This window comes from Pseudophryne corroboree, chromosome 11 (genome assembly GCF_028390025.1).
Source record: "Pseudophryne corroboree isolate aPseCor3 chromosome 11, aPseCor3.hap2, whole genome shotgun sequence".
Lineage (NCBI taxonomy): Eukaryota > Metazoa > Chordata > Amphibia > Anura > Myobatrachidae > Pseudophryne > Pseudophryne corroboree.
In genome coordinates, this window is record NC_086454.1 from 116,131,909 (window position 1) to 116,155,728 (window position 23,820).

The 23,820-nt window shown below is 45.5% G+C and overlaps 1 protein-coding gene across 1 annotated transcript in view; it reads right to left on the reverse strand.

Moving 5' to 3' along the window:
* LOC134968667 (mucin-5B-like) overlaps nt 1-23,820 on the reverse strand; it is a 163,765-nt gene that overhangs the window by 1,735 nt on the left and 138,210 nt on the right. The window contains exons 20-24 of the mRNA XM_063944188.1: nt 17,803-17,913; nt 16,484-16,666; nt 14,171-14,362; nt 2,771-2,930; nt 2,513-2,641 (exon numbers count right to left, since the gene is read on the reverse strand). Of these exons, the coding sequence (XP_063800258.1) occupies nt 2,513-2,641; nt 2,771-2,930; nt 14,171-14,362; nt 16,484-16,666; nt 17,803-17,913 (775 nt within the window). The remainder of the gene's footprint in view (nt 1-2,512; nt 2,642-2,770; nt 2,931-14,170; nt 14,363-16,483; nt 16,667-17,802; nt 17,914-23,820) is intronic.

Sequence of the window (23,820 nt, forward strand, 5' to 3'; positions counted from 1 at the left end):
GGTTATACATAGGAGGGGGGACCCCACGCAATTTATTTTTCTGATTTTTAACCCTTTCACACCCCTTCCCACTGATAAACATGCACGGATCTAACGGATCCGTGCATGCCTATCAGAACACGGTAAAAAAAAGCAGGTCTATTTTAAAACTGCTTTTTTTTTATGATTTGTATTTTTTCACGACAGTGTTTGGCTATTGCCGGCAGTGTTTGTGAATTAGAATTTTTAGTAAATTACCGAGTTGTATAAAATAACAGCCGCATTTGACCGAAGGTGTATTCATTCGTATTTTTTTTCTTTGACTTCCAAAAAAATACGAATGCCCTCATCACTGCCGAGATTTGAGTTTAGTAAATTCCCGAGATGACACTTTGAAGAAAAAACACCAACTCGGTCAAAATCGGGACTTTAGTAAATAAGGACTTTAGTAAATAATATACCCCAGAGTGTCTTATAATAAGCTTGCTGCCTGCTTCCCCAGGTAGTGAGACCCTGAGTAAATCCCTGACACACCTTTATTGGCTTCTACAGGTGCAAGCACTAATCAGCCTGATCTCAGGCTATAGGTCTGTACACTCAAAATGGGCCTAATGGATGGAGCCTACCCTCTCTCTACAGCTACTGTATATTTATATATATGAAATATAAAAATATATATATATCCTAAAATGACCTGCCACTCTCCCTAAATAGCATCAGACTCTAATGCCCTCTGGATTACTTCCAATATCTCACAGTTTTTAATATTCCAACGTTTCAGGGCAACAACCGCCTATTTGACAAAGGAGCGGCTGTGCCCTGGATCATTGTACTATGGAAGTCAGTCCGAGTTGATCGCTAGCTGCCATTGTTCGCTGCGTAGCGATCAGTGAAAAAAATGGCTAATCTGCGCATGCACCGCAATGCGCACCCGCGTCGTACGGGTACGAAGTCCATTGTGGTTTTGCACTAGTTCTAGCGACGATTCCAATCACACAGCCGAACGCAAGGAGATTGACAGAAAGAGGGCGTTTATGGGTGTCAATTGACCATTTTCTGGGAGTGTTTGGAAAAACGCAGGTGTGGTCGACCGTTTGCTGGGCGAGTATCTGACGTCATTACCGTGTCACTCGTCGCAGCAATCATCACACAGGATAAGTAACTAACTAATTTCTTTCAATGATCTTGTAGCAAATTCTAAAGGGATACTTTGTGCCCACCTATGAGTAGATGCCAAACATTTAAACTTCTTTAACCGGCTGTTGCCACAAAAGGGGTCATTCCGAGTTGATCGCTCGCTGACGATTTTCACAGCGCAGCGATAAGGTAAAAACCGGCAAAACTGCGTATGCACCGCAATGTGCACACGTGTTGCACAGGCACAAAGAGCATCGCTGCTGTGCAATGGTTCTAGTGAAGAATCCATTCGCACAGTCGATCGCAAGGAGATTGACAGAAAGAGGGCATTTATGGGTGTCAACTGACCGTTTTCTGGGAGTGTTTGGAAAAACGCAGGCGTGGTCGGGCGTTTGCTGGGCGGGTATCTGACATCATTACCGTGTCACTCATCGCAGCAATCATCGCACAGGATAAGTAACTACAGGGCTGGTCTTGTTTTGCACAAAATGTGTTTGCAGGCGATCTGCTGCACAGGCGTTCGCACTCCTGCAAAGTGAAAATACACTCCCCCGTGGGCGGCGACTATGCTTTTGCACGGCTGCAAAAAACTGCTAGCGAGCGATCAACTCGGAATGACCCCCTATATACTGTATCTTGTTTTTGCTGTGCTTTGCAAAGCCCATGTGTTCTCGTTTTAATACACTTTCACTCTGCCCATCTGTATGTGAGCTCACTGCCTTCATGCCAATATGGCAAATTCGAATATTAATAAAATGTCTGGTACTGTTAATGAAGTATTATTTTGTATCTCAATATTGACCAAAACACTCTTTAGTTCTAGTGACATACCAGGTAGTACAGTTCAACAAATGGACACAAGTTTGGTTCTCTGTATCAAAGAAAGGACGCTCTGCACTGCACTGTGGATAGCAGCCTACAGGGAGAGATGAAAAATAATAATATAAATTGTTTTAGCAAATTTAAAGCAATTTATAATAGTTGCCGTTTTCATAAATTTAATGGTAATACATTTAGTGATATTTATGCAATTCCTATTAAGAAAATCAAACATTGTATTTTTAAGGCCAGAATAGGAATCTTTTAGAAGTGAGTTATGTTCTATACCTCCTATCTCCTATCCTGTATGCCATATTTGGGATTTCCCATTGTAACATTCATCTTATGGGTGGCCCAAAGCAACATTCAGTGCAAGGGGGGCAGAGCAAAAGAAAAAGAAAATAAACAAATAGGGCAAAGTAATGGAAATTAGTCGCATTCTGTACAAATAAACATTAGAATTTAAAATTTTAAGGAATGTTTTGTAATTTCCCATAGCAGAATAATCTGTTACTTAAGTAGAGATGGCATTTTTATAGGTTTTATTTTAGCTTTGCAATAACTTTTCTTTACATACCTTCAAGTTGCAGTACTTGATAATCACATTCCCCTTTGGGATTCCTACATGTCGTCAGGCATGGAACATTACATGGCATGTAGTGCCAGTCACAATGCCCATCTTTATTGTAATAATCGCAGAACAATGCTGAGAAAGACAAATAGTTAATCAGTTATGTCTACAGCTCAATGTTAACCTCTTCTGGTTATTTATGGACAAAGGATACAGTAGTTTAATAAGAAGGAACAATGAAAAAAAGCATCAATGTAAGCTTACGACAAATGTCTGGGGTTCTCCACTTGATGCAGACGTTATGTCTTTTGCATTCTGCAGAATACACGGCTATAGAGGTACACAGACACTCGCAGTCCCATACATTAGTGTCACAGTTACACGTGTCTGCAATACATGTTTCATAGTATGGAATAGGGTCCACCTGCAGCAAGATAAAGGGGATATTCAACTACATTATAGTGTAGTAAGTAGAGATGTGCACCGGAAATTTTTCGGGTTTTGTGTTTTGGTTTTGGATTCGGTTCCACGGCCGTGTTTTGGATTCGGACGCATTTTGGCAAAACCTCCCTGAAAATTTTTTGTCGGATTCGGGTGTGTTTTGGATTCCGGTGTTTTTAAAAAAAAAAAAACCTCAAAAACAGCTTAAATCATAGAATTTCAGGATCATTTTGATCCCATAGTATTGTTAACCTCAATAACCATAATTTACACTCATTTCCAGTCTATTCTGAACACCTCACAATATTATTTTTAGTCCTAAAATTTGCACCAAGGTCGCTGGATGACTAAGCTAAGTAACCCAAGTGGGCGGCACAAACACCTGGCCCATCTAGGAGTGGCACTGCAGTGTCAGACAGGATGGCACTTAAAAAAATTAGCCCCAAACAGCACATGATGCAGAGATAAAAAAAAAAAAAAAAGAGGTGCAAGATGGAATTATCCTTGGGCCCTTCCACCCACCCTTATGTTGTATAAACAGGACATGCACACTTTAACAAACCCATCATTTCAGCCACAGGGTCTGCCACACGACTGTGGCTGAAATGACTGGTTGGTTTGGGCCCCCACCAAAAAAGAAGCAATCAATCTCTCCTTACACAAACTGGTTCTACAGAGGCAAGATGTCCACCTCCTCATCATCCTCCAATTCATCACCCCTTTCACTGTGTACATCCCCCTCCTCACAGAGTATTAATTTGTCCTAACTGGAATCCACCATCTCAGGTCCCTGTGTACTTTCTGGAGGCAATTGCTGGTGAATGTCTCCATGGAGGAATTGATTATAATTAATTTTGATGAACATCATCTTCTCCACATTTTGTGGAAGTAACCTCGTATGCCGATTGCTGACAAGGTGACTGGCTGCACTAAACACTCTTTCGAAGTTCACACTGGAGGGGGGGCTACTTAGGTAAAATAAAGCCAGTTTGTGCAAGGTCCTCCAAATTGCCTCTTTTTCCTGCCAGTATACGTACGGACTGTCTGACGTGCCTACTTGGATGCGGTCACTCATATGTCAGCACTCGCTCCAGACTGCCCTGCATCACCGCCAGCAGGTGGTCTCGGAATTCTTAGCCTTTTCCTCGCAGCCCCAGTTGCGGGAGAATGTGAAGGAGGAGCTGTTTACGGGTCACGTTCCGCTTGCCTTGACAAGTGTTTTACCAGCAGGTCTTTGAACAAGTACAGACTTGTGCCTGCCGGAAAGAGAGATACAACGTAGGCTTTAAACCTAGGATCGAGCACGGTGGCCAAAATGTAGTGCTCTGATTTCAACAGATTGACCACCCGTGAATCCTGGTTAAGCGAATTAAGGGCTCCATCCACAAGTCCCACATGCCTAGCGGAATCGCTCCGTTTTAGCTCCTCCTTCAATCTCTCCAGCTGCTTCTGCAAAAGCCTGATGAGGGGAATGACCTGACTCAGGCTGGCAGTGTCTGAACTGACTTCATGTGTGGCAAGTTCAAAGGGTTGCAGAACCTTGCACAACGTTGAAATCATTCTCCACTGCACTTGAGTCAGGTGCATTCCCCCTCCTTTGCCTATATCATAGGCAGATGTATAGGCTTGAATGACCTTTTGCTACTCCTCCATCCTCTGAAGCATATAGAGGGTTGAATTCCACCTCGTTACCACCTCTTGCTTCAGATGATGGCGGGGCAGGTTCAGAAGTTTTTGCTGGTGCTCCAGTCTACGGCACGCGGTGGCTGAATGCCGAAAGTGGCCCGCAATTCTTCGCGCCACCGACAGCATCTCTTGCACGCCCCTGTCAGTTTTAAAAAAAATTCTGCACCACCAAATACAATGTATGTGCAAAACATGGGACGTGCTGGAATGTGCCCACATGTAATGCACGCACAATATTGGTGGCGTTGTCCGATGTCACAAATCCCCAGGAGAGTCCAATTGGGGTAAGCCATTCTGCGATGATGTTCCTCAGTTTCCGTAAGAGGTTGTCAGCTGTGTGCCTCTTATGAAAAGCGGTGGACTGTCACAGTCATATAGTCCTGAGTCTGCCCTGCTCCACTTGTCCACATGTCAGTGGTTAAGTGGACATTGGGTACAACTGCATTTTTTAGGACACTGGTGACTCTTTTTCTGAGGTCTGTGTACATTCTCGGTATCGCCTGCCTAGAGAAGTGGAACCTAGATGGTATTTGGTACCAGGGACACAGTACCTCAAGCAATTCTCTAATTCCTTGTGAATTAACGGTGGATACCGGACACACGTTTAACACCAACACAGCTGCCAAGACCTGAGTTATCCGCTTTGCAGCATGATGACTGCTGTGATATTTCATCTTCCTCGCAAAGGACTGTTGGACAGTCAATTGCTTACTGGAAGTAGTACAAGTTGTCTTCCGACTTCCCCTCTGGGATGACGATCGACTCCCAGCAGCAACAACAGCAGCGCCAGCAGCAGTAGGCGTTACACTCAAGGATCCATCGGAGGAATCCCAGTTAGGAGAGGACTCGTCAGACTTGCCAGTGACATGGCCTGCAGGACTATTGGTGTTCCTGTCTAAGGAGGAAATTGACACTGAGGGAGTTGGTGGTGTGGTTTGCAGGAGCTTGGGTAGAAGAGGAAGGGATTTAGTTGTCAGTGGACTGCTTCCGCTATCACCCAAAGTTTTTGAACTTGTCAATGACTTCTGATGAATGCGCTCCAGGTGACGTATAAGGGAGGATGTTCCTAGGTGGTTAACGTCCTTACCCCTACTTATTACAGCTTGACAAAGGCAACACAGGGCTTGACACCTGTTGTCCGCATTTCTGTTAAAATAATTCCACATCGAAGAGGTGATTTTTTTTGTAATTTGACCAGGCATGTCAATGGCCATATTCATCCCACGGACAACAGGTGTCTCCCCGGGTGCCTGACTTAAACAAACCACCTCACCATCAGAATCCTCCTTGTCAATTTCCTCCTCAGCGCCAGCAACACCAATATCCTCATCCTTGTGTACTTCAACAGTGACATCTTCAATTTGACTATCAGGAACTGGACTGTGGGTGCTCCTTCCAGCAATTGCAGGGGACGTGCAAATGGTGGAAGGTGCCACCTCTTCCCGTCCAGTGTTGGGAAGGTCAGGCATCGCAACCAACACAATTGGACTCTCCTTGGGGATTTGTGATTTAGAAGAACGCACAGTTCTTTGCTGTGCTTTTGCCATCTTAACTCTTTTCAGTTTTCTAGTGGGAGGATGAGTGCTTCCATCCTCATGTGAAGCTGAACCACTAGCCATGAACATAGGACAGGGCCTCAGCCATTCCTTGCCACTCCGTGTCATAAATGGCATATTGGCAAGTTTACGCATCTCCTCAGACGCTTTTAATTTAGATTTTTGGGTCATTTTACTGAACTTTAGTTTTTTGGATTTGACATGCTCTCTACTATGACATTGGGCATCGGCCTTGGCAGACGATGTTGATGGCATTTCATTGTCTCGCCCATGACTAGTGGCAGCAGCTTCAGCACGAGGTGGAAGTGGATCTTGATCTTTCCCTATTTTACCATCCACATTTTTGTTCTCCATTTTTTAATGTGTGGAATTATATGCCAGTAATATATCAATAGCAATGGCCTACTGTACTGTACTTTATATGTATACTGTTGGTCACCAAAATGCTGCACTGTAATACTATATATACTGCTCACAAATATGCAGCACAGATATGGAATGGATACTTGCAGTGATACAGAGCTGTAAGATACAGCAACGGCCTACTGTACTGTACTATATATGTATACTGTTGGTCACCAAATTGCTGCACTGTAATACTATATATACTGCTCACAAAAATGTAGCACAGATATGGAATGGATACTTGCAGTGACACAGAGCTGCAAGATACAGCAATGGCCTACTGTACAACTATATACTGTTGGTCACCAAATGCTGCACTGCAATACTATATATACTGCTCACAAAAATGCAGCACAGATATGGAATGGATACTAGCAGCAGTGACGTGCAGTCAGGGGAGGCAGGGGAGGCAGTGCCTCCCCTGTCATTAATGAGTAAGATAATACAAAGAAGATGCATATGACACATATTCTGTGTCATATGTATCTTCTTAATATTATTCTTAGGATTGCTCCCCTCTGTATGTGTTTGGGAGGCACCGATCGTGGTCTCCCGTTGTCACTGGGGAAAGTATGGGGAGCGGGGGGCAGGCACGGGCGGGGACTAGCCTTGGGCTGTAAAAGCCCATTGAAAATATATGGGAAAGCGGCACCATTAGAGGTGCCGCTTTCATACAGGGACGTGCTTTCAACCTATGAAAGCACGTCCCTGTCAGTGAGGCCACAGTGATTGGCCAGCGGATCCGTCACTGGATCCGCTGTCAATCACTGTGTGGGCGACGCTGGCGGAGGAGGTGCGGGCGGCTGGATGCGGCGATGGTGTGGGCGGTGGGATGCGGCGGTGGTGCGGGCGACGGCGGTGTGGGTTGCGGCGGCGGTGCGGCGGCGGAAATGTACCTTTATCCAGCAGAGTTTGGCAGCGGAGCGGTTCCAGTTTCAAAAATGGCGCCTCAGCGTCATTTTTGAAATTCAAGATGGCCGCCGCGAGCCAATCACGGCTCGCCGCGTCATCGCCCCGCCCCCTCGGCTGACTTATATAAGTCAGCGCGAGGCGGAGGAGAGTCAGTCCGACGGCAGAGGAGGAGCTGTAAAGAGCCCCTGAAGAAAGAAGACGCCGCAAGTCCTGGCTGGGCAATGGCTATGCAAAAGAGCTTAGCAGCCGCCGCCCACCACGTGCAGAAGACGCTGGAAGCCCTGGGGAGGTGGCGCCCCCCCCAGGTGAAGACGCCGGAAGCCCTGGGAAGGCGGCGGCCACGCAAAAGAGCTTAAAGGCCGCCGCCCCCAGGTGAAGGTCCGGTTTAATAAAGCTTATTTTCAAGACGAGTGGTGTTTTTATTTTAATATTTTCTTTACAGGTGCCAGTGGGCCCTTTATGTCCGGGCATGCTGGCACTTGTGGTTCTCCAAGTGCCAGCATGCTGGGGCTGGCTTGCTGGGACCTGTAGGCTACCTGTAAAGAACAATATTACTATTCTTTGCAGGTGGACTACAGGTGCCAGCAGGCCCTTTATGTCCGGGCATGCTGGCACTTGTGGTTCTCCAAGTGCCATCATGCTGGGGCAGGCTTGCTGGGACCTGTAGGCCACCTGTAAAGAACAATATTAACACAATGAACCCCGCACCCACCGCCACCAGGGGTGCGGGGCATAGCACTGGGCTATCAGCCCAGTGCTGGTTATTGCTCGGGAGGGGGGACCCCATTTTTATTTTTTGGGGTTCCCACTTTCCGAGGAATTCCATCCCTGGGCTGACTGGCTGGGGGGGGGCAGATTAATGTTATGGCAGGGGGACCCCCACACTGAGTGTCTCCCCTGCTATGGCATTACTCCCCCTGGCTGGTTCTGCCTAGTGCTGGTTTTACTGATGTGTCGGGGGACCACACTTTTTTTTTTTTCGGGGGGGGGGGGGGGGGGGGGTTGGAGGGCTTGTTAGCTGCCAGTGCCTCCCCAACCAGTGACCTCACCGCACGTCACTGACTTGCAGTGACACAGAGCTGCAAGGTACAGCAATGGCCTGCTGTACAACTATATACTGTTGGTCACCAAAATGCTGCACTGTAATACTATATATACTACTCACAAAAATGCAACACAGATATGGAATGGATACTTGCAGTGACAGAGCTGCAAGATACAGCAATGGCCTACTCTACAACTATATACTGTTGGTCACCAAAATGCTGCACTGTAATACTATATATACTGCTCACAAAAATGCAACAGAGATATGGAATGGATACTTGCAGTGACACAGAGCTGCAAGATACAGCAATGGCCTACTGTACTGTACTATATACAGTGGTCAAAGTGGGGCGGTATACAGCAGTATGGTATACCGCCACTTCTTCCACTGACCCGGAAATGAGCTAAGAAAGTGCAGCAGGAGGCGAGGGAAATGGCATCCTGCTGCACATGGTGCTCCCCATCCCTGCGCGGCGCCCGCACACGCCGCTCACCAGCCGCCCGCCGCTCCCGCTCACCAGCCGCCCGCCGCTCCCACTCACCAGCTGCCAGCCGTCACCGCTCACCAGCCGCCCGCCGCTCCCGCTCACCAGCCGCCCGGCACCAGCTCACTGCTGCCAGCAACATTTAAGGAAATGTTCCCCTGCTGTCACCTCTCTCCCTGCTGTCCCTGTCGTCACTGTCCCTGTTGTCACTGTCTCTCCCTGTCGTCACTCTCGTCACTCTCCCTGTCGTCACTGTCGTCACTCTCCCTGTCGTCACTGTCGTCACTCTCCCTGTCGTCACTCTCCCTGTCGTCACTGTCGTCACTCTCCCTGTCGTCACTCTCCGTGTCGTCACTGTCATCACTCTGCCTGTCGTCACTGTCGTCACTCTGCCTGTCGTCACTGTCATCACTCTCCCTGTCATCACTCTCCCTGTCGTCACTCTCTCTCCCCCTGTCTCTCCCCCTGCCTCAATCCCTGTCGTCACTGTCTCTCCCTGTCGTCACTGTCTCTCCCTGTCGTCACTGTCTCTCTCTGTCGTCACTCTCCCTGACGTCACTGTCGTCACTCTCCCTGTCGTCACTCTCCCTGTCGTCACTCTCTCCCTGTCGTCACTCTCTCTCCCCCTGTCTCTCTCCCTGTCGTCACTCTCCCTGTCGTCACTCTCTCCCTGTCATCACTGTCATCACTCTCTCCCTGCCGTCACTGTCATCACTCTCTCCCTGTCGTCACTCTCTCCCTGTCATCACTCTCTCTGTCGTCACTCTCCCTGTCATCACTCTCTCTGTCGTCACTCTCCCTGTCGTCACTAACGTCACTCTCACTGTCGTCACTCTCACTGTCGTCACTCTCACTGTCATCACTCTCACTGTCATCACTCTCTCCCTTTCATCACTCTCTCTCCCCCTGTCTCTCTCCCTGTCGTCACTCTCTCCCTGTCGTCACTCTCTCTCTCCCTGTCTCTCTCTGTCGTCACTCTCTCTCCCTGTCATCACTCACCCTGTCATCCCTGTGGTCACTCTCTCCCTGTCGTCACTCTCTCTCCCCCTGTCTCTCCTTCTGCCTCTCTCCCTGTCGTCACTGTCTCTCTCTGTCATCACTCTCACTATCATCACTCTCCCTGTCGTCACTGTCGTCACTCTCCCTGTCGTCACTGTTGTCACTCTCCCTGTCGTCACTCTCCCTGTTGTCACTCTCCCTGTCGTCACTGTCGTCACTCTGCCTGTCGTCACTGTCGTCACTCTCCCTGTCATCACTCTCCCTGTCGTCACTCTCTCTCCCCCTGTCTCTCCCCCTGCCTCTCTCCCTGTTGTCACTGTCTCTCCTTGTCGTCACTCTCCCTGTCGTCACTGTTGTCACTCTCCCTGTCGTCACTGTTGTCACTCTCCCTGTTGTCACTCTCACTGTCGTCACTCTTTCCCTGTCGTCACTCTCTCCCCCCCTGTCTCCCCCCCTGTCTCCACTCTCCCTGTCGTCACTCTCCCTGTCGTCACTCTCTCCCTGTCGTCACTGTCGTCACTCTCTCCCTGTCGTCACTCTCGTCACTCTCTTCCTGTCGTCACTGTCGTCACTCTCTCCCTGTCGTCACTGTCGTCACTCTCTCCCTGTCGTCACTCTCTCCCTGTCGTCACTCTCTCTCCCCGTCTCTCTCTGTCATCACTCTCCCTGTCACTGTCGTCACTCTCCCTGCCGTCACTCTCTCCCTGCCGTCACTCTCTCCCTGCCGTCACTCTCTCCCTGCCGTCCTCTCCCTGTCGTCACTCTCTCCCCCTGTCTCTCCCCCTGTCGTCACTGTCTCTCCATCGTCACTCCACCTGTCGTCACTCTCTCTCCCTATCGTCACTGTCTCTCTCCCTGTCGTCACTGTCTCTCTCCCTGTTGTCACTCTGGCTGTCCCTGCTGTCACAATTTCAGCTTATTCAGTGTGCTACAATGTGAATTTTGGCTCATTCAGTGTGCTACAATGTGAATTTTGGCTCATTCAGTGTGCTACAATGTGAATTTTGGCTCATTCAGTGTGCTTAAATGTGAATTTTGGCTCATTCAGTGTGCTACAATGTGAATTTCGGCTCATTCAGTGTGCTACAATGTGAATTTCGGCTCATTCAGTGTGCTACAAGGTGAATTTCGGCTCATTCAGTGTGCTATAATGTGAATTCTGGCTCATTCAGTGTGCTACAAGGTGAATTTTGGCTCATACCGTGTGCTACAATGTGAATTCCGGCTCATTGAGTGTGCTACAATGTGAATGTTGGCTTATTCAGTGTGCTACAATGTGAATTCCGGCTCATACAGTGTGCTATAATGTGAATTTCGGCTCATTCAGTGTGCTATAATGTGAATTTCGGCTCATTCAGTGTGCTACAAGGTGAATTTCGGCTCATACCATGTGCTACAAGGTGAATTTCGGCTCATTCAGTGTGCTATAATGTGAATTCCGGCTCATTCAGTGTGCTACAAGGTGAATTTCATCTCATTCAGTGTGCTACAATGTGAATTCCGGCTCATTCAGTGTGCTACAATGTGAATTTCGTCTCATACCGTGTGCTAAAAGGTGAATTTCGGCTCATACCGTGTGCTACAAGGTGAATTTCGGCTCATACCGTGTGCTACAAGGTGAATTTCGAATCATTCAGTGTGCTACAATGTGAATTTGGGCTCATTCAGTGTGCTACAATGTGAATTTCGGCTCATTCAGTGTGTTACAATGTGAATTTCGGCTCATTCAGTGTGCTATAAGGCGAATTTCGTCTCATTCAGTGTGCTACAATGTGAATTTTGGCTCATACCATGTGCTACAATGTGAATTTTGGCTCATACCATGTGCTACAATGTGAATTTCGGCTCATTCAGTGTGCTACAATGTGAATTTCGGCTCATTCAGTGTGCTATAAGGTGAATTTCGTCTCATTCAGTGTGCTACAATGTGAATTTTGGCTCATACCATGTGCTACAATGTGAATTTCGGCTCATACCGTGTGCTACAAGGTGAATTTCGGCTCATACCGTGTGCTACAAGGTGAATTTCGGCTCATACCATGTTCTACAATGTGAATTTCAGCTCATTCAGTGTGCTATAATGTGAATTTCAGCTCATTCAGTGTGCTATAATGTGAAAGAGGCACCAGTACTAGATAGTATAAGGGGTTCCACTACACAGGACACGCCCCTTTTTGGGTGACCATGCCCCCTTTTGGGTGACCACGCCCCATTTGGCGCGCGCATAATTACATCCTTGACTTTTGTATACCCCCACTTCAAAATTTCCACTTCGACCACTGAATATATATGTATACTGTTGGTCACCAAAATGCTGCACTGTAATACTATATATACTGCTCACAAAAATGCAGCACAGATATGGAATGGATACTTGCAGTGACACAGAGCTGCAAGATACAGCAATGGCCTACTGTACTGTACTACTATAATTATATTCTGGTGGTCCCCAGTCCCCACAATAAAGCACACTGAGCACAGATATTTGCAGCACACTGAGCACAGATATGGAGCGTTTTCAGGCAGAGAACGTAGATATTTTCAGCACACTGAGCACAGATATTTGCAGCACACTGAGCACAGATATTTGCAGCACACTGAGCATAGATTACGGAGCTTTTCAGGGAGAGAACGCAGCCACGTCCTCTCCGTTCAATCTCCAATGCACGAGTGAAAATGGTGGCGACGCGCGGCTCTTTATATAGAATATGAATCTCGCGAGAATCCGACAACGGGATGATGACGTTCGGCCTCGTTCGGGTTAACCGAGCAAGGCGGGAAGATCCGAGGCTGCCTCGGACCCGTGAAAAATAGGTGAAGTTCGGGGGGGATCGGATCTCGGAGAACCGAACCCGCTCATCTCTAGTAGTAAGCCCTTGATATTAACACTTAGCAAGCTATAGTCTTGCCCATACAAAGTGTAATACAGTACTTAAGTATAATATAATACAATATAGTATACTATATAATATATATATATATTTTTTTTTTTTTTTTTTTTTTCTAATAATACGGAATGTAATACAGTACTTAAGTATAATATAATAATTATATATATATATATATATATATATATATATAAAATATAATAATACAGAATGTAATACAGTACTGAAGTTCAGTCACACTGTATAAAGGAACAGCGATCACAGCAAGTTAGATGCAGCTGTAAATTTAGAATGGTCAGAAAAATGTTAAACATCCATTTAAATACCAGCGCTTTCTTATCTTCATTTGAGGAGAGTTTGTTTTGTGTCTTGTTTCTAAGTGGGGAGAGTATACCCACTACGAAAGCAGCAGGTATTTAAACGATCGGCTGGCGCTGGGTCAAATACACTTTTTTCCTCTGTTTGAAATTTACAGTCTAATTGCCAAAATCACGCTGGTTCCCAGCCACCCCTTCTTTACAAAAAAATTTTGTGCATCAATGTACATCATGCACATAATTGAAACTATAAACTATTGTAAAGCACAACGGAATTTGCTGCGCTATATAAGAAACTGTTAATAAATAAATAAACTGAAGTATTGAACTAGTTAATAGACATAGGGGACTATTTACTAAGTGTTGAATGGAGAGAAGGTGGATGGAGATAAATTACCAGCCAATCAGCTCCTAACTGCCATGTCACAGGCTGGGTTTGAAAAATCACAGTTTGGAGCTGGTTGGTTGGTACTTTATCACGTCCACTTTATCTCCATTCAAGGAGATAGAATAGACCACTAAAGGGGGGTACTCACGGAGCGATATTCTAAGCAATCTGACTAGATTGCTTAGAATATCGGCAGGATCGCTCCGTGTGTAGCCCCCTCGGCGATAGCGATGCGCGGCCCCGCACATCGCTATCGCCGCTGCTAGATTGGCCTGCATGCAGGCCAATCTAGCGGGTCGCTCACTTCACCCGCTGGGTGAAGTGAGCGGCCCCCCCGTCTCCCCCCGCACGCTCAGCACAGATCGCGCTGTGCTGAGCGGCAGGAGAGATGTGTGCTGAGCGGTTCGCTCAGCACGCATCTCTCCTTGATCGGCCCGTGAGTACTGGGCTTAACTGTACTGTATGTGATTGTTTCTATTAGTATAAATGTTATTAGCACTTTTAAAGTAGAGTGTAATAAAAATGGCTTTTTTACTATACCGATGTATGACAAGGAGCAAAAACATCACTCTGGATGATGTAGCATTTTTTTTGGGCCCAGATTAATTTTTCATCTTGACCAGAGCATGGTTTCTCAGGCTTTAGATCTCTGATACACTCTTGTGACCAGGTAGAGGTGAAGTCATTCCTAGATCGACCATCATTATCTCCACATAGTCCACAAACTGTCCCCTGGTAAGTAAAAGACAGATTTATATCACAAAAACAACAGTATTTACATTTGTGGCTATTGTTTTATAAGTTACATCTGAGAGATCAAAGGGTGAAAGGTAAATGGATAATCAGTTTTTAGATCAAGTAGACCAGAATTATTGGAGTCCTTAATACATTAAATTGTTATTCACAGTCAAGCTAGTTGTTTGGGGCAATTTATTAATTTAAATATGATATATTATATTATCCAGAATGACAAAGGTGTGCTATGTATGAACATTCTTTGTCAGGGCCAAATTAGTCTTGTAGTTCAAACATTTCCTAGAGTGGACAGTTTAGTGGCACTATAGGACACATGGGTGTCCTCAGGTTCCTTTGGTTAAGATTCAAGAAACACAGAATTGTACTAACTTTCAAATGATGAACACTACAGGGTAAATATACTAAGGTAGGAGTTTTTTAGAACTGGTGATGTTGCCCATAGCAACCAATTAGATTCTAACTATTATCTTCTAGAAGCAGCAAGCTAAATGTTAAGTAGAATCTGATTGGTTTCTATGAGCAACATTACCAGTTCTAAAAAACTTCCACCTTAGCAAATTTACCCCTACAGCTTTAAAAAAACAAAACAAAAAAACCCCTGCACTTAAGGTGAAATGTAGTTCTGTAGCAGGTAACAAAGAAACAACATCAAATTATTATGTCCAGAGAGATGGATCAGGGGTGTGCAAGCATAGCTGAGGTACAGTGCAGTAATTGTGTGTACACATGAAAGTGGCATGGTCATTAGACATGCAACCTATTCTGAGTAGGCCCATATATTGCACAATATATAGTTTGAGGTAAACGATGGATTAGAAGTGTGTGACTGTTTGGAATCAGGGAAGAAAGTAAGAAAACCCTTTCATACTCAGATACAGAGCCGGCCCTAGGCATAGGCAACCTAGGCAAATGCCTAGGGCATTTGGTATGCTAATGGGCACAAGCAGCTTCTGCTGATTAAAATGATATGTGGCATACCTATATTCTGTGTGTAGCATTTCATATGCAGATACAGCCACAGTCACACACAGAATATAGGCATGCTGCATATCATTTTAATCAGCAGAAGCTGCTTGTGCATCCTAGCTACATTATAATGCAAATAAGATGCATTTCATCAAAAAAGGCTCCTGTCGTTAGCAGAGCTGCCAGCTGACTCTGGACAGGCATCTCTTGCTGCATGGCGCATTGAGGCAAGATGTATGAGGACACATCTGTATCCAAGCAGAGGTCGCAGTGTTAGTGGCCATGTAAGTGCGGTGTGTGAGTGGGTTGGTTGTGCATTAGTGTTCGGCATATGTGTAAGGGGCATTATGTGGGGCATTATGTGTATAAGGGCATTAATAAAGGTTGGCATAATGTGTAAGGCGCATTATGTTTATAAGGACATTAATAATGTGTGTCATATGTGTGAGAGGCATTACTGTGTGGTATGTGTATAAATGCATTACTAATGTGTGGCATTATGTTTATAAGATGCTCTACTGTGTGGCGTAACGTATAGAAGAGGCACTAGTGTATGGTCCAATGTGAATAAATAGCAATATGGTGTGGTGTAATGTGAATAAGGAGCAATTCAGTGTGATGTAATGTGAATGAGGGGCACTACTATGAGGAGTAATGTTTATAAGGTAAAGTGGTACTACTGTGTGATATAATGTCAATAAGGGACACTATCGCATGATAAAATGTGAATAAAGTTGCAGTACTGTGTGGCCTAATTTGAATTGGGAGTACTATTGTGTGGCCATGTCCCTTGGCAGCAAAAACACAACCCTTTCTATTCCTATTTAAAACATAGGGGGTAGGAACACCAAAATAAGGACTGCTATGGATGAGGGGAGATGGTGCTGGGAAAGGGGTGCAGGGTCCATGGCAAAACTAGCGGTGGTGCTAAGGGGCACCAGCCAAAATTTTGCCTAGGGCATCATATTGGTTAGGGCCGGCTCTGTTCAGATACATTATTTCAGTGCTGACTCAAAGAGCTTATCTACTGGCTATAGGGCCACATTGGTTTGTGCATAATACTCAGTACATAGCAAGGTGGAAGGTTATATGTTATAAAGAAAAATACATACACACTATGTATGCCCTTACCTCCACTGGATGTTGGAAATAAACTGTCATTTGTTGGTCAAACATTAAAGTCAGGTTGTCTTTCTTGAAAACAGTGCGAGTCCCCACCAAGTCAATGCTGTACCTACTGTCTTCATGTTTCCTAGTATGTTCAGGCATGATGGTCTCCTCTACCCGACCTTCACTTAATTCAATAGTTACGCTCTGAACAAAAAATAAATTGTTTGCATGTATGACTGTCACATTGTTATGTATATACTGTATGTTGGCTTCCTGGCCTATGTTATACTGAGAACACAAAATTTTGCAATGCCAAGAAACATCTAGTTCTAGTATTTGTCCCATTACTCTCCTTATTCACAGATATCCATTTGAAAGATGAGTGATCAGTAATTAACATAAATTGTCTTTATAAAGTATAGCACCTGAGTGTTTCTAATGTCCATTTAATTGCCAATGTTTCTTTCTCAGCAGTGGCATCATTTCTCTAATTCACATTTAGTTTCCCACTTTAGTAAGAGGATGCTCTGAAGCATCTGCCCTCATAACAAATTACTTTTTAAAGTCAGGTGTCATCAAAATTGGATGGTTGCACAGCACTGCTTTTACAGCATGAAAAGTCTTTTCTGCCTCAGAATTCCATGTAATCATAACTGACTATTTATTACCTGTCTATGGGACAGCAATGGTGGCAAACTGAGTTAAATCCTATATAATAAAAGGCTCACGCTGCTCCTCACCTCTGTGGGGGGAATGCCAGTGTTTTATGCCCCGACAGACAACAGATGGCATCCAACAGAACATTCAAGTGTTGCTTAGTTCGGGCGCGCGCACTGCTGTCAGCCCTTACATTACTATTATGTTGCTCCATCATTTTGACTGGCTGGTAACTAGTCTTCTATAATACCCCATGACCAATAAGAATGTTCTCCCCTGGTTCTTATTTACTTATCATGGCCAGTTTGTATTGCCTAAATTTTATTAAGTTGGGGTTTTAACAAACATCTGCCTATGGTGTATCCAAGACACTTCACTACTGCCATCACCAGCAACACGTTTTTGAGTTGTCTATCAATCCTGCCTCACAGATGGAGTCCAAACCTGCTTGTACACTGGGCAATTGAAACCACCAATTAAGACTATAGATGACTATATCATTGGAATAAGCAGCAGCAAAAGGCCTATGGGGCCTTAGAACTTTATCCATCAACCTCTGAAAGGAGATGGGTGCCATTGTACCTGTATGTGAAGGGGCAACATATGGAGTAGTATCTATTTCATATGGCAAAGTATATTATACAACAATTTGCAAAATGGTGAATAAAATGACTCTTGCATACCGATAAGAGGATTTTGATTCTGACAGTGCACACAGTATTGGTGTTTCCGCACAGGAAGTTCTGTACAATGATCTTGTAGGTGCCTTCATTGTCGTCGCTCTGACAGAAATCCTTTGAAGAAAGGCAGAAAAGAAAGTTTCTGAAATAGTGCCAGTCTCTCTTAGCTCTGATTCCCTCTGTAAAGGGCACCAACATCTAGACACTAACATTTCAGGTACTGAGAAAAAGTCAGACTTAATAGATCACTTTTATTTGTGATGATTACCATGAGATGTTGCTTTAAAACACTTTCAGAATTTAATCTGATAACGATGGCGACAAATAAGCTAAACATATTTCCCACCTATTGTGTCATTTAGCAACTCCTTTTTCAATGGCCCGCATTGCTGTGTCCCTATTAAAATATACAATGCTAAGAAGATCTGTTTTTACCATCTCTAATGAAGGGGCTTGTGAAAGGATCCACTTGTGCAATCGTCAGTTTCTAGCAATACTAATCAAAATTGTGAGAAAAGGAACTGTGGTAGGAGGTGTAAGAGTTGGTGACAAGGACTCAAAACCAGCAGGCAGAAATGCTTCCCACAAGTAAGGTACAGTCACCCCAGTGATTTGTATAATGAAAGAATGTAGCAAAATGTCTTTATTGTAGTACATTAGCAGACATTGGGGGTAATTCCGACCCGATCGCTCGCTGCAGTTTATCGCAGCGATCGGGTCAGCGCATGCCAGATGTCCGAAGGCCGTCTTGGCCTAGCGATCGCCTATGCCTGATTGGGAGGGGGCTGGATGGCAGCATTAAGCCGCCATTTAGGGGGCGCAATCCAGCCAACGCAGGCGTGGCTGGTCCATTGGGGGGGGGGCGGGCCACGGCGGCTGCGTGACGTCACACGCAGCCGCTGCGACCCGGGCAGCAAAGAAGTTATTCCGGCCAGCCGCAGGAGCTGCGCTGGCCGGGAGTTACTCCTCAAATGCAAAAGCATTAAAAATACAAATTTTCTAGGTCCAGTTTCCTATACTTGGAGGATATCCAGATCCTCTTTGTGTGAGCAGCCGTTGTAGTAATATTGGCTATATTGACTATCATTTAATTTTTAGCGCCCACTTTTTATTTATCCACTAAAATCACATGCTGGGAGCAGCCAGCACAGGACAAGGCCGTCCAGCATGTGTGGCACCGCCCCACGATGCAATTGCAATTCAATTGTAATTGCATCGCAAAAACCTCAAATAGAGGTTGTCCCTGCCTACGCAGAATGACTGTGTATGCAGGCGGTCCAGTACCATGATTCCTATCACAGAAAACACAGGCAACAGTATGCCGGCCGGCGGGTGGTATAACTTACACTTGGTAGGAGTTGCAGCTTCCCTTAGCAATCAGCACCAGCCAGATAGCTCAGTTACGATATCCTGTCTGCCTTTCCGGAGCTGAGCTTGACTGCTGCCAGGGGTGGATTTGGATGGAAAACCAGCCGGGGAAACCTCCATAAGCAGCCCCAATGGAGTGGGCTTTGCTGAGGGTGACGGGATCCCCTGAGCTAGATGAACAGCAACCCTTCTCGCATTCCCCCCTGCAACTTTGACTCCACTCCAATACCACAAAACGACCCTCCCAGTGCAAATACTGTAGTCGACTCACAAGGACCGAGCATCCACAGATGTGCTGCTCACCTGCTTGAGCATAGTCTCCAATGTGAGCAAACCAGAGTCTGTGCAGGCAACCAACCCCAGCAACATGCCCATATCAACACACGCACAGCCTGTTCCCCCAGTCCCTACACACACACACAGCCTGTTCCCCCAGTCCCTACACACACACACAGCCTGTTCCCACAGACCCTACGCACACACAGCCTGTTCCCCCAAACCCTACGCACACACAGCCTGTTCTGCCAGACCCTACACACACACAGCCTGTTCCCCCAGATCCTACACACACACAGCCTGTTCCCCCAGACCATAGGCACACACAGCCTGTTTCCCTAGTCCCTACACACACACACACACACACACACACACGGTTCCTCCAGACCCTACGCACGCACAGCCTGTTTCCCCAGTCCCTACGCATACACAGCCTGTTCCTCCAGACCCTACACACACAGCCTGTTCCCCCAGTCCCTATGCACACACAACCTGTTCTCTCAGTCCCTACGCACACACAGCCTGTTCCCCCAGTCCCTACGCACACACAGCCTGTTCCCCCAGTCCCTACGCACACACAGCCTGTTTCCCCAGTCCCTACGCATACACAGCCTGTTCCTCCAGACCCTACACACACAGCCTGTTCCCCCAGTCCCTATGCACACACAACCTGTTCTCTCAGTCCCTACGCACACACAGCCTGTTCCCCCAGTCCCTACGCACACACAGCCTGTTCCCCCAGTCCCTACGCACACACAGCCTGTTCCCCCAGACCCTACGCACACACAGCATGTTCCCCCAGTCCATACACACATACAGCCTGTAACCAAGTCCCTACACACAGCCTGTTCCCCCAGACCCTACACACACATGCACACACACACACACACACACACACACACACACACAGCCTATTCCCTCAGATCCTACACACATACACAGCCTGTTGTCATGAGTCACCGCTGTGGCTCATTCCTGTTTATCTTTTTACAATGTGAGTCTGTTGAATTCTGTTAGCATTCCAGGATTTCTTATGTACTTGATTGGGGCATTGTTGTGGATTGCCTTTAATGAGTCTGTGTAACTGCAGCCTGTCTCCTGTATATGTGGTCTTTGCAGTCTCACCTGCCATTTCCTTGTGTCCCTTCCAGCCATCCTGATTGAACTTGATTCCTTTATTACCAAGCCTGCCCCTCATCTGATGCCGGTTATAGCTTGAAGCTCCAAGTTCCTGTTGGTATCTGTGTCCGGTCCCTGTCCTATGGTGGTTTCTGGTACCTGTGCAATTGTTGCTATTACATTACTTGTGATACCCAGTCCAGTTAGAATCCTGTGTCCACTGTCCTGCCAGAATGCTGAGTTCATTACCTGCCACCCGAGTTCCTGATTGTGCATGTGAGACCTAGCCTGGAAGTACTTTCAGACAGCTCCAGCCTTACCTTGCCTTGTCTTGCTTTGTACTGCCTTGCCTGGATTGCAGGGTTCTTCTGCAGCTAATTAATCTTGTTATTTGTACCTTGCCTTGCTCTGCCAAGATCCTTTAATAACTCACTGCTAAATTATTTATTATTCATACCGTCCTGTGCATTGTTGCATGTATATACGGTCTTGTTACTAATAACACGCTGCGCATTGTACATGTACAGATGGAGACCTCCTCATCTTGGCCTTTAATAGGATTAACTAGCCAGGACAGTCGGATTTAATGCCCTGCTATAATGACTTAATCCCCTGATGTATTGTTCTCTCTGTATTGTATTGCAACTAAGAACAATAGATAAACGGCTTATGCTAATAAACCTTGGTATGCCTAGGCGCAGCAGAGAAGCCTAGATGAGCGTTGACTCCATCTGTATATATGGTCTTGTTGCATATAACATCCTGTGCATTGCAGTATATACATATTGTTTGTTTTAAGATTATATTCCAACCTTTGCATTGTTGCACTCGTGTATTCAGTTATTTCTTCCTATCCGCGTGTAGTGCAGTGGTACCTAGATAGGGTTCAGTGTACGTCTCACTGTACTGCAACCTACTTTTGCCCAGCCTCCAATAGCCGCCTTGTCTATACATAAAACCTGGGGGCATCGGAGTACGGGGTGGACCTAATTTGCCCTGGAAATGCGGCTGCTATAGGAATACTCTTTGCCTGCAGGAGGCTAAAAGACTGCTGGGCAAGGGTAATTGCGTGAGCGTCACCAAGAACCATCAGATAGCCCATAGCACACTGTAGTCCGCATAACACCTGTTCCCCCAGACCCTACACAAACACAGCCTGTCCCCCCAGACTGTCCCTTCCAGTCACCACACATAAACACACACACACACTGTTCACCCCAGTACCTACACACACACCTGTCACTCCCAACACACATACCTTGTCCACCCCAACCTTCCTACTATCTCCCGTTTTCCCAATCACTGATCCAGCTGGACACAGCATGAGCAGGCAGGGATGCATACAGGCCGAGCAGGAAAAGACAGGGCGTGGCCTAATCACGGACCAGTGGCCACACCCCCTTTGAGGAAATGACCCCTACCATTCACCAAGCACGACGGAGCATGGGTCAGCCTGGCAGAGGGTTCATGGGACTGGACAAGTGACTAACTCAGTGTCCTGGCAGAGAAGTCTGCCGCTGGCTGTTACTGTTGGGCACAGTGCTGGGGAGGTGCTTGTGGCATGTCTCAGTGTGACATCACGGCACAGTGGAGGAGGAGAGAAATCTTTCTGGTGGGGCACTGTTACACATATTGAAAAAAATACTATGCTCTATATTTAAAACCTGGGATAACAGGCAGGGAAGGGGGTTGTAAAGTTGCGGTTTCAGTGGGCAAGGCATCAGGCGGCTACTGAATTGTAAACAACACACATATTAAATACCTATATATATATATATATATATATATGCATGCGAAGCACAAATAATGCTGTCTCGCCGATATATATCTAGGATTATCTTCAGGCGCAATAATACATTAAAAAAATGTATACTTTGGTGAATATACTGATTACTTCTAGTAATAAGACATGCAGCTCCCAGACAGTAGTCTGAAATAAGTCTACTAGATACAAATAAACAATAATTATAAAAAGGAAGTGCAAAATTCATACATTTATTATAAATAATAAAAAGCACAATGAATCCAACATGTAACAAAACATAAAAACAATAACGATCTTAATACTGGATTTAGACCATCCAAAACATTATTAATGTCCAGTTTCCAGTGCTAAAAAATCACTGAATCAAGGATTTTTACATGTAGTCACACCGTATAAATTAGCTTTGTTTCCACGTTTTTATATTATATGCATCGTTAGAATGTTATACTTTCGATATGGTTGCTGCTATTAGTGTGAAAAACAGTTATATTTTTGAGCACCGTAAAGGAAAAAAAGTCTATTTATAACAGTTCTGACAGCAAGATTCAGGTGGGTATTTGGACGGTGCGTCTCACATTTACCCTATGATTAATGCTCGATTCTCACCCTTTTTGCAGTATATAGATCAGCGCTTTGCTCCACCTCCGATGTAATTCACACCGTAAAACACATGTAACACAGTAAAATTCTCAAGTGCTGTATACATTGTAGCCAGCAGCAGTCCTAATAGCGAGACCGAGGTAAATGGTAAGCAGTGTATTCCTTTATTACCCTTGAGTCTCCTGCTGCTCGCGGCTTCGGCACCTGTGATGTACATTGTACAGCAAGGAGGGAGAGCGCTTTCTCTGATGTAAGAACGGCAGGACTGGATAAATGGTGGTCTTTGTCCAGTAGATAATAAATCAACCTTAACGCGTTTCTCCATTTTCAAGATTTTAATGGGTTCATCAGAAGGGTTTTTCCTATGTGGCTCACAGTCCATGTATTTAACTAAACTCTCCTCCAATCAGAGTAGTGCTTTAATTATACTATGCAGGTATGTAATTCAGGTGTGTCCACATAACTACATTAGTTTAAAAATAATGAATTCCTTATAACATAGTGATCAGTATCCACAAGTCTCATAGAAATACTTTCATATATAACACACTAATAATATTCTATTTTATGGCATCATGTGTATGGCATCATGGCCCAATGGTTAAGGCTCCGGACTAGCAAAAACCAGACCACAGATCTCAAGTTTGAATCCCACTCTAGTCCACCAAATATTTATACAATTTATAAGTTACAATTTCTATTATGTATAAATCTGCATAGTGTATAGTCTTCTCTTACAATATATTCTAAGCATACTATTTTTCAAGACCCCTATCAATAACACATAATACAAACCCGGCCACATTAGGCTCAGTGCCACACTTATGTCCCAATGGTTAGAGCTCCAAACTGTCAAATCCCACAACACAGGTTCAAATCTCCCCACAGATGGC